At 43.3% G+C, this 11,969-nt stretch overlaps 1 protein-coding gene across 1 annotated transcript in view; it reads left to right on the plus strand.

The window, feature by feature from the left end:
* The first annotated feature begins 811 nt into the window (after window positions 1-811).
* The window catches only part of LOC146197519 (uncharacterized), a 25,079-nt gene continuing 13,921 nt past the window's right edge, over window positions 812-11,969 (plus strand). Inside the window, exons 1-3 of the mRNA XM_084599406.1 lie at window positions 812-1,039; window positions 7,922-8,021; window positions 10,111-10,192. Of these exons, the coding sequence (XP_084455532.1) occupies window positions 1,018-1,039; window positions 7,922-8,021; window positions 10,111-10,192 (204 nt within the window). The 5' untranslated portion in view covers window positions 812-1,017. The remainder of the gene's footprint in view (window positions 1,040-7,921; window positions 8,022-10,110; window positions 10,193-11,969) is intronic.

Here is an 11,969-nt window from a genome sequence, read left to right on the forward strand (position 1 = left end):
GTTACGTAAAGCTCTGATATGCTACTTACTACTACTACTTCCACTACTACAACAACTACTGTTGTCATAGGACACCTTACCCCCCCCCCCCCCCCCCCCCCCTCCCCTTTTCCCGAGTTTTTGAACAGCTAACATAGTGAAATGCAGATTTTCTGGTCCTTTGATTGTAGCTATACTTATAACTACGTGCACGGCAGGTGGACAGGCAGTAGTGGTGATGTATGAGAAGTGACACCTTGTCCGTAGCACCAAAATATCGCGGGTAGTTAAAAATGAGCAATCGCGCTCGGCTGGCTGTATCGGTCTTCGGAGTGACAGCAGTTGTCGACCATGCAGCGAACAAATCAAAGCCTTCATTCGAGGTCTCTGAGCACACTCGGCAACAGCTCGACCCGCTCTGTCCTTGACTCGGGCGGCAGCGGCAGCCGCCATCTGCGGCTACTGCACAAATTTATTCACGGCCTCGTCTCCGATGTAAAAGTGCGGTTCTTTCAAAGGCCTTGCCTTGCACGACCCACTGATCTTTCCAGTTCCTTCCTTTATTTTTTTTTTTTATAAGCACGGAAGCGATGGGAAATTGGTTGACCACCGGAACCGAACAGGTGGAGAGAAATAGAAAAGCTACAGTAATAATAAGTCAAAATATCATGAGTGCGCTTCGGGAGTGTGACGCCAGAACTTCGCGACGAACGACCTTTGCGTTTTCACCGGGTCAGCAGATTTTTGCGCAGCTGTGCAGGACGTAGAGGCGAAAATGATTGTCTAGGGGAAAGAGAGGGCTTGGAAAGAGGGAAAGCCTCGGCACTTGCTCCTGTGGGGTTGTCGGCGCGAGCGTCAGCGTATTCCGTCTTCCGCGTCTTCGGGTAGCAGGCGGCCTGGTTACATCGTTGTTCCTGACGGCGGTGGTCGCGTGAGGAACGTGTATTGATACCTTCGTGACCCGATTTTCTCTTTCTGACAAGTGTTGCGGGCGGATACGCGGCAAGACCTCTGAGCGATCCGGTGCAACGTTTGGATATGCGCGGAGATGCGCCCGTTGGTATGTGCACGTTATCTATTACCCAGCTGGATGGAATTGTTTTGTCTGCGTGGAACTCGCTTATAGATTATACATCAAAATGAAAAGTGACTTTAATAGTTTATCAAAAAGTGCAGCCTCGATTAATTCCCAGAAAGCGTCGAGGAAGAAATTTCGACGAGGATAAGAAAAGATAGAAGGGCCTTTGTTTGGCAGGTGCGTTCAAGTTACGAGTGTGGCGAATTACGCCTCTAAGTGAGCGTTCAAACAGAGCCATTTGGCTAGTGCTCGTCGGAACGGAATTTTGAAATATAAAGGAGGGGTTTGACAGTCAGCGACGGAAGAGAACATACCCATAAGTCTTGGACAAGGGCATACGTTTTTAACGGGAAGTTTGTGATAAACTCAACATTTTTCACATATTGTAAATTCCAACGTAACAATCAATATATCGACATGTCGCTCTCGGGGCGCTTGCGTTTTCTGTCATTGTCAAAAACGCATGTTATTGATTTTCAGTGTCAGACTTAACTACTTTTTTTGGCTTTTTGCGGGCTTTCTTTGGAGCTTGGAAGGGGGATACACGTGAGACTTTCCTTATCGAAGGTGGGTGGAGTAGGGGCTTCGGGGGGTGCTCTTCGGCTTTGCAGGTCACATTTATCATCTAAAGGTAATACCTGGTAAATCAGAAAAAAATTTCTTAAATGATGATTTGTTAATTGCAAAAAAAAATAAATAAAAGTAAGATTTTGCCATGCATAGAATAATGAGATCATTCTCGTCTTTGTGTTCAGTTAAACAGCCTCCTATGATATTCCATTCTTGCCTTATCGTAAAAAGCGATATTCAAGAAAGCTGAACGAATTGATTGTTTAGATTTCGAAGACAGAAGGAGCGCATATATACACTGGTGAGAGAGCTCAGATTATTGACAGTCCAGCTTAGACTGAGATCGGAAAGGCTTGCGGAAGACTTGAGGCGCGATCAGACAACCGGTGCCCTTTTTTTGGCTACAAGTGAAACGCAACAGCTTGGGTCAGACGGAGAGAGTGGGCAGAGGCAAGGTATGACGGGATATGATGGCTACGGCTAATAAAAGGGCTAATTCGTAGGGGTGAGCGATTAGTCAAAATTTTCGAACAGCGAATCGAATATGGCGTAGTATTTCTCTTTCATAAGAGCCCACACCAACGCCGCTTTACCATCCTATACAGCGATCAGTGTTTGTGCGGTGAACGGTAAAAAAATGTTGCATGGTCCATTCGTGTGGCGTCATTCATAGGGCTGAAGCCTAGCAGCAAAAGCTTGACGACCTGCGGAAGAGCTCAGATAAGCTCAGCAAGCTCTGCTTTTATTCCCCGCCCCATAGGCCACGCCTTAAAGTTATTTTAGCTCTCACACGTCGGATATTATAAAAAAACTGACATGCATCTTTAGCACATTCTCGTTTCTCATCGCCCATTCGCGGTGACGCATTGGTTAGGGCACTTGGCTCCCAAGGATGCCTAGGATGCGGGACCGAGTCCTGGCCGCGCGGGGCCGCTTTGCGGTGGAGGCGAAAACCTAAGCTCCCATGTAGTGTGCGATGTCAGTGCACGTTAAAGAACCCCAAGTTTCCAGGGCCCTCCACTGCGGCATCTCTCATAGCCTGAGTCGTTAACGCCCCGTAAACTAAACCAAATCATATCTTCTTATCAATAACAAATTTAATTTGTCCACATTTGCCACGCTTGTAGATTTACCATGATGACTGATGTGTATCTCCAAGCAAAGCGCTGACTCGTAAATACTTATCCTTGCTGTGCAGAACTTGTTTCGGGTAAGGAAGTAATCTACTGTGATGTACCCATTGGTGTGTAGTCGGAGCCTTTGTCGGTGCCACTGGAAGAATAGCGGCGCGGGTCACAGCTGCTGGTAAAGATAGCTCTTCAATTTTTATCGCGCATTGTCTGCCGCTTTTATCACTGCAGGTATCAGACTCTTGTTCGTGTTTACCAGCACCATATTTATCCACAAGTGAACGTCCTCGAATAAAAACGCGCTTTTCGCTAATTAAAATTGGTGGAATGTTGGGTGACTAAAGTGTAAATTTGAAGGCAAAATCCTTTCTGGGCTCATGGTGAAAATCTCGCGTCGGCGAGATGTGTCCGAGAGATTCCGCGAGACATATTCACTATGCGTCAGCGAGATTCTGCAAGATGTGTCAGCGAGACATCGCAATAGCTATGTTCTGACGTCAACATAATTTTCCCGGTAAGGGCGTCGCAATCGGTTCTGACAACGAAGCTAAAGAAATAAAAATGACGAGATTATAACGATTACCTAAACGCGCAAGATAGAGGAAAAAGAGAAAGAGAAGGGAAGGCGCCTTTCATTACGCTCTTTTGCCTTGCTAATTTTTCTGACATCACTTGTTCTACAAACCTCAGTGTCAATCTCCCATGTGCGTAATGACTTTTCATTTTTTATTTCATTTATTTCACCTTTTCGTTTCGGTGCCTCTCATAACCTTAATTACTCTTAAGCGAAGCTAAGTGCAATCTTGCAATTTGTTTTTACTCATGTGTATTTGCACCAATGTTTATTTTAACTGAAAAAAAATTCATTTGTGCGAGTAATTACAATGTTTGCACACCATTTTCCTTCCTTAGGGACTCTTAGTATGGAATGAGGAGTGAAAAAAAAAATTAGCATGCTGTGAACTTATTCCAAGTTTCCCATGTCTCATGCTTTGCTTTTCGGCAGCACGCTAGGATGCTCAAGACCTCGACCTCCGCCCTTTCAAGACATTCTAATGCGAGTTACCGGGCGGCGCCTTCCTAACTTCCCTCCCCCCATCCCAACATGTCCAACCAATAATGGCATTACGCGTAATGAAATCTAAGGTGCTCCGCCATTTGACCCGGTAGCCAACACTATAAATCCTGATGACTTTCTACCAAGGCTGTGGACGCGGACAGCAGGTTTGCCTCACGTTCTGAGTGCAAACTTCACTGTTACAAATTCGCCTATGTAATTTTGCCGTACAGCGAATGGCTGCTCCGATGAAGAAAACATGTTTTACACAAGGTCGCCAGAGGAGCAGGCTGCGCGTTGTATGGTTTTTCAAGACAACACCGCAATCGTCTTTCTTGAAGGTGTTACTCTTCCTTCAAGAACATCCTCACACCAAAAAATAACTTGTTACAACTTCACAAATAGAGCCGTTTCAAAGTCAGAGCATTGCTTAATTTCCAAGGCAGATAAATGTCGATGCGCAACTTGTTCAGATAAGAGACGCGGCATTTCTGCTTACAAATGAGCGACAGCGCTGCAAATGACAGATTGGAAAATCGACCGACTGAAAGGATTATGTCACGTCAAACTGGTGCGAAATAAACACCTTCTTACCTTTTCTCACTCCTCTGGTGCTGGCGAGTGGTGTTAGCATTCTGACTGGTGCTTCAACTCCAAAAGCATCAAAACCTGCGCTCAGAGTTTCAAGGCAAAAGTCTTTATAGGCTCACGAGCGTGGACAGGACCGTCATTGTCGAGCATCCGCCTCGCATTCGGAAGGTACACCTGGTTTGATCCCCGGTGCTGCCAGGTAACCGCCGGTTTTTAAATAGGTACAATATCTCCAACGGCCTGGTGCTCGGCTCTTCTGGGTTGGAATGCTTGGGACAGGGGACATTGACCAAAGAAAAAAGAAAAGGAGGAGGGGAGGGGGGGGGGGGGGGCACATATGAGCTTCTGCAGCACGAGGCAGACTTATGGTTTTACATTACGGAACGATTCACTGGCTCGTCGTCGCAAGTTTTTGACGATCATTGATGAGTAAAAAAATGGCTGTTTGAGGTAGAGGGTAGGAAATGTGTCTGCGTGCAAAATTTCGTTGATGTGGAGTAATTAATTAAAGCCAAAAAGTCAGTTCGATGTCAGAACAGCCACGGACGTCAAAATTGTACAAAATACGTCAAAATTGTGCAAAAAAAAAAAACGTGCAAAAACGTTGCAAAGCTTTAATGCCAGGCCTCGTCATTGCGTTACAACATAGAAAATAGTCAGTAAAAAGTAAAAAAGGGAAAAAGTAGTAACAAAAAGAAAAACAGTAAAAAAGAAAAATATAGATGAGTAAAAGAGGAAAAACAAAGAAAAGGGGAACAAGAAACAACAATAGAAAAAAAGAGTGAGAAGCAAATTAGTGAAAAAGCGGCAAATGAGTGCAGGAGTCGCAGGAAAGGCTTTCGCCCTACCGCACTTCAGAGCGATCTTTGTGCCTTCAGCGAATTTTTTTAGAGGCAGGATGTTTAGTATTGCGATAGCAATACTGCGCCAGGTTTCTAGCCCTCGCGTATCCCCGGCGGACGCCACGCTTGACCTTGAACAGCCCAGAAGGAGGAAGAGCAGCAGAAGAAGAAGACTAGTAACTTATCACGTCATACTCTTAAAGGATGAGTTTAAATATCCTCAATAATGTAGCACCTTACACTGATAGGGCATGATAGGGGAATAATGTAGCAGGAAAAAGAAGCTTCCGCCGTTGCTATCGCAATTAAACTAGGGTTAACCAGAGCTAAACCATAACTAATTTTTCTTTTATTTTTGTCCAGGAAAGCTTTGCTCTATCGCTCAGTCGTGAGGTCCTGTCTCGTGAAAGGAATGTGTTCGTTTGACCCACCGGCCAACAGATCACTAAGCAAAGAGCAAGAGAATATTTGGAAACTCTTACAGAAAAGAACATACCCAAGCCTCCTGCTCATTAACAGGTGGTACCCAACACAATACAGAGAGACATGCAAAGGTTGCAAAAACGCAGCACACATGGTTCACATGATCTGGACATGCCCAAACGTAATTTAAACACATCGGGAAGAAAGAACAGATGCCTCCTGGGTGGCTCTGATGCTCAGCTCGGACCCGACAACACAACTTGCTCTAATTGAAATGGCTGAAGACGCCCCGGACCCAACAGCTCCGAGCCGCCGTTTAAGCGGATGGGTATCTCCATCCTAATTTGTTGGATAACACTTATTTCAATGTATGGATGATCAATCAATATCATGCTTAATACGGAAAAGCTAACACTTCACGTAAATAATTTCTGTATTCCCCCCTTCTGGTCAACCACAAATCAGCCACACTGATTTGCAAATCAAGCAAGCATAGACAACCTGCTGAGCTCCCGTAAGACGCGGAGGCGTCCATCTTGAAGATTACATGGTGCATCTTACCTTGGCGCAAAAGGCTTTAAATATAAGCTGCGGCCTTCGCGGCCCATTGCCAGCGTAAGCGAGACCAAAGTATCAGCGTGAACATATGAGAATGTCGTGGCATGGAGTGTTCGTTTCTCATTTGCTAGTATTTTGTTTCAACTTGGTTCCACGTCCGCAGCTTCGAAAATGCGGGCTAGCTAGGAGCAGTGCAGATTGCTCTGCTGAAATGCAAAAGCCTAATGGCTAGGCCATTTGTTTAAGTGCAGCTTTAGAACGTTGCGCCGCTTGCTGGAGTGACATTACAGTTGAACTCAATGCAAATCTTTACAACGTTCAGCTTTCAAAAATGTAACTTTTCGCTGCAACGCACAGTGATTATTTGCAGACGGCATGAAGTCATCCTTTCATAAAGCAAGTCGGCCTCGTGTAGACGAGACGCCAGCCTCGGCGACATTCATATGCATTTTCATGAAAGCCCGACAGAAGTAATTTCTGCTAATCCCCCCCGTCTCTTCCGGAAAGAATAAAATCTTTTCCGACAACAACACCAAGAGTGTCTCAGGGCTGTTATCGTGATTCGACCACAGGCTGTTCTTTCCCAGAGGAATGCCGGTCGATCTTTTGCGTTCATTTTCAAGATTCCGAGTCCTTTCAGCCGGTAGCATTGCTCGTGGAGGATATAGAGGCAACTCTTTAGGTTAACCTCATTTTATGAGCCCCAAACTGAAGGCCCACTTTCATAGCGGCGGGAAGGCGTCAATGGGAAGGTGAAAGACTGTGCGGCCGTTGCCGCTCCGCCGTTTCGCGAAGGCTTGGGTCTCACATGAACCTTCTAGCGTTGCTATTGCTAACGACCCCAGCCGCCTGTTCTGCCGAAAGGAAACAGGCCGCCGAAGCAACGCAGCAGGAAACGGCTCAGGCGAATGCCGACATTCTACCATCGCAGACAAGCGGCTCTCGCAGACGTTTGCCGTCTGTTGCCGGCATGGACTGCCACAAGGTTGGTTAGGAACTCAAAAGAACAACTAAAAAGTAAATGGCGTCCTTCTTTGCGGCGATGTGAAGAGCTTCCACCCGTGAAATATTTCACTGAAAAAAAAGAAAAAAAAAGAAAAGGGTGCGGACTTTTGCTGTGGAAGCGTCTCACGAAACCCATAATAACTAGACGCGCGCGCCGTTTCGACTATTTTCACTGCGCATAAACAAAAGAAGCATTTCAACCGCAACTGGCTTCTGGGAAAGTGTAAGAACGCAAGGAAAGAGCTGACAGTAGCCCCTCGCGACGACAAGAAAGAAAGAAAGAAAGAAAGAAAGAAAGAAAGAAAGAAAGAAAGAAAGAAAGAAAGAAAGAAAGAAAGAAAGAAAGAAAGAAAGAAAGAAAGAAAAGCAGGATGCAACTTAAACGAAAACAGCCGTTTGGTAGCTACGGACCATGGTACGCGGTTTTTATACATGACTCCGCTCAACAGTAAACGAAATTAGTGTTTCTATATTTGTCTATACCAAACAAGTCAGGAGCATCGAAATTCTTTAGCTTTTTATTTAGGAGTAGCAAAGGCTTTAACGTCCGGCTGCTTTTTGTTGCTGACGAATTTTGTTATGACCGACTATAACTACTCTTAACTGGCTGCTAATATACATGAAATACCATATTTGTGCCCCTCATTGAAGAACGTTTTCCAGCGACATGTTTTTCTCCTCTCTGCAGACTATATGGGCATTGCACTGACTGTCACCCTGCTGCATTCGACGTGCCTGTGGGTTGCATCGCACGGCTACGAAAGGGTGGAAGATGTTGATCCGAAACAGTCAGTATTTCAAGCTTGTTGCTAAGTTGTCGAATATTAAGTCCCGTTCTCTATGAAGAGTCACCATTACGTGATTTTTTTTTTTTTTCATTTGGTATCCCAATACACGTCTTTAAGGCGGGCGTGCAGAGGCGGCCTGCATCAACCATATTGACTAGCTTCTGTTAGGCACGTACGGATCTGTTGGCGCTGCAGACTTTCCCTCTAACGCATAATGCTGCAAAGTGCCGGGAACCTGCTCGCTCCCATGTGCTATTTTTCTCTGTGCACGCTTCCCAGGTGGCAGTGGAACATGGCAACAAGGTTACTTTTTGTATCCGTCATACGTTAACACACTGTTCTTAATCATTTTTAATGTTTATGAAACGTAATGAATAAACACTGAAATAGCCCTTCCGTGGTGTCTCAGTAGTTAGGACGCTCTATTGCTAAACACAACAACGCCAGATCGAATCCGGGCCACGACGGCTGCTTTTAAATGGAGGCGAAAAGCAAGGCACCCGTGTGCTTAGGAACCCCAGGTGGTCGAAATTTCCGGAGCCCTCCAATATGGCGTCTCTCATAGCCTGAGTCGCTTTGGGACGTTAAACCGCACAAAACCAAACCAAATCAAACCAAACCTAAACATTGATATAGCCTTGCTTTACCTTTAATTAAAGGCTTAAATCACACAAATTTAAATCTTTCTGAAACAAAGTGACCGGTCACTAGTCTGTGTCGCTTTGGGACCTACACCAGCGATTTACCGGGTTAAGTGGAGAAATATGGGAAAGGCCCTGCAGTGGGTATAGTCAGGCTGATGATGATGATGATGATGACATCAGCGATTTGTGATTGTGCACACTAGAATAAACAAACAGACCAACGCTGCAGTTTAACTGCATGCCACCACTAATGCATGGCACTCAATCACTTCTGAATGGATACAATAGAACAAACTTGTATTGTCAATATTAAAGGTTTTCTTATGAGTGCTAGTGGTGAAGGGGAATAAGCAAAGTTTTCTAACGATAATGGGGGCAATGCGGTCGGTGCATGCGATATATGGCTGATACAAGGCTTAATTGCAAATTACTGCTAGTTGAAAAACTCCTTTACTGCATGTATAGTGGGAATAGTTCTGGGCAGAATGCGTCGAATATGTTTGTAACAGCGGTGCGTTTTGGCTTTCAATCACGCATTACAATAAAATTGGAAACACTGTATTATAACATGTTTAGTTTGAACGTAATGCTGTTTGTGGTAAGTCATATAACGTTGGTCAAAAACATTTAGTGAATTTCTCAATGTGGATCAGATCCATAAGATTGATTACTTATTGGCATCCACCGAAGCAATTCCATATAACTGCAAGGAAAAGCTAAGTGTATGCTGCTGAGCAATTACTCTCTTCTTATATAAGATTGCAATTTTTACGTCATAATAATATCTGTAATTACTATATTTTAATTATTGCATACATAATTATTATCATTTAGAACACAGCGCATTGTTTACTTTGAACGTTAATGCTTATAATTCGACAGTTAGTCAAAATGTAACCACTTCATATTACAAAACATAAACCTCAACTACAATATGCATAAAACATTTTTGACATTATTTAACGTTCTTTGTTACAAAGGTTTTGCTATTGACCAACGTGATTTAATTGAAAAGACGACGGTGTTTTATCTTAAGCGATGACATGCTTTGCTGCATTTGCCGTTCTAGGGTCGTTCACTTTCTTCAATGAGTGTGAATATTGCAGTACTTTAAAAAAAAAAATGAAACAGCAAGGAAAACAAATATATGTTCATCTTTTTGTGATTTCATCTCCAAATTTAAGTTTAAGCTAAGAAGTCTCCAACAAACCAAAGCAGATTCACCTCATTTAAATACAGTGTTTCGGCAGTTGTAAACCAGAAACAACATTATTGTAAAATAGCATGCATCATGATCTTGCTTGGTTTTATTCTACCAGCCATCAGTTAATAGTTACTATCGACTTTCCTGTTCTCTCGGTTCGTTTATTTTTTTTTTTTTTTTCAAACAATTGAACTTTATTTTTACTGAAAAACTTGCTGGCGTATTTGTTTTCATTTTCAAGTCCCAAGGAAATCCCTTACCTGCTGAAAGGAAAGCACGGTGCGAAGATGGGCATCATAAATCCGGAATGCGACGACGGTCGGGTAAGAAAATGCAGAATAAACCCTGACTAAGGCGAGTGGCGTGAGGTAGAAAGTGGAAACTAAAATATAATGCGATTTCGTATACCAAAATTGGGACGCGACCATTCTTTGCGCAACGTTCAGGATGGTGACATCACATTTCGCTCCCCGCTTAGCATTCACCTGCTGTAGTCAATTCAGAGGCCAGTTTGCGATAGAGATTCAAACCAGTGACATACGTGTAGGTGCCCACCCAGAATCGAGGCTGATACTACGCCTTTCCTTTCCCTGAATACCAAGCTAACTAAATACGTGTAACTATTTGCCAATCTATCATGGCCTGTCACAATGCAGGTGAATTGCTTCATCTGCAGCAAGTTTGAGATCAACACAATAGCGATGCGCATGGAAATGCCCCATCTTCCTTTTCTTTCTTTTCATATTTCGCGGCCTTTCTTTGGAAAGCGGAAAAAAAGGACCACGTGAGATATATAGTGTAGAAAACAATTTATTGGGAGGTTTCTGAAGATGCTCTATACAACTTTGGCTATCGCACTTGTCCGTAGCCGATACTCGAAGAGTTGAGTCGCTAAAAATACGAATTAACAAGTTAGGAGGAGGATAAAAATAACCCGGGGAAGTCTAAGCTACCAGCATTATATAACAGGCGAAGTGCCTTGCATATATAAAATCTTGTCTCAAGTTATGTGGAACAACCTGTATGCATACAGGTATATTGATTAAATTATTATATGTGACCATCTGAAAACTGCATGCTAAAGCTAGGCAATTTTAGGTGCATATTTTAGGTGCATAATTTTATGTGCATAATCAAAGTCCTTTGCAGTAATCTCCATATAAATCGTCAGAGATTGTGTCAGTTTCCAGGGCAGCAATCTGTTCATAAAATAGATAACAAAACAAATTTTCTTCTTCATCGATGGAACTGACACTTCGATGTAGCATAATTGCACGTCAGGATTAAGATGCAATTATGGTTTATATTTCAAGATTCAAAATTCACCTCATCACCTAATTCAGACTTTATAACCAGTTTTCAGAACAGAGCCCAAAATAAAAGTACACGACAAGCTCAGATATAGAAAACATGATCTTTTTATTCAGGAATTCAATTCTTAAGTAGCCATCAAGCGATTTCACTACACACAGATCTACATCAATAATATTGAGGTGTCCATAAAAATGCAAATAAAATAATATAAATCAAGCCTGGGGCAGTAAAACGACTCGTCAGCTCAAGCTCGGGATTCTTGGACACCTTTTACTGTGACGAATCTGTGGGATATTGTAAAACGCTGATATCAACTGCCGGTGCGAATGGTCGAAACTTCTGGTGCATGCCAAAAATTTGTTTTTGAAATATTTTCTTGCGCTAGCACCTTATAATTAACTCCCAGTAAAATCAATGGGGTGCGTTTCATTTTTGAAAATATTTCACAGGCAACTATGCAATGCTGTAAGATGATTTTATGAAGATATTGATAGAAGTGGTCTATTCTTCCGATGGGTAGCGAAATTTCGCTTAAGTTAGCCCTGCGCTCACAACGAGAAAGCTGTTGAGACTGCCATTGGAAGCCAATAGGGTGCGCACTGTTAAATAACCCCGTGACGAAACTCTGAAATATTTTAAGCTAGCTTTATGCGCCTATTAATAGAAATGGTCTAAGAATACAATGTATAGAAAATTATTGCGTCTGATGTTTGTCCTGAGCTCACAATGAGTTATTTAGCCTACCACTGAAAACCAGAGAGGGGCGCGTCTTTGGTAATTACCGCA

This window comes from Amblyomma maculatum, chromosome 3, assembly GCF_055883805.1.
Source record: "Amblyomma maculatum isolate TAMU_Amacu chromosome 3, ASM5588380v1, whole genome shotgun sequence".
Taxonomy (NCBI): domain Eukaryota; kingdom Metazoa; phylum Arthropoda; class Arachnida; order Ixodida; family Ixodidae; genus Amblyomma; species Amblyomma maculatum.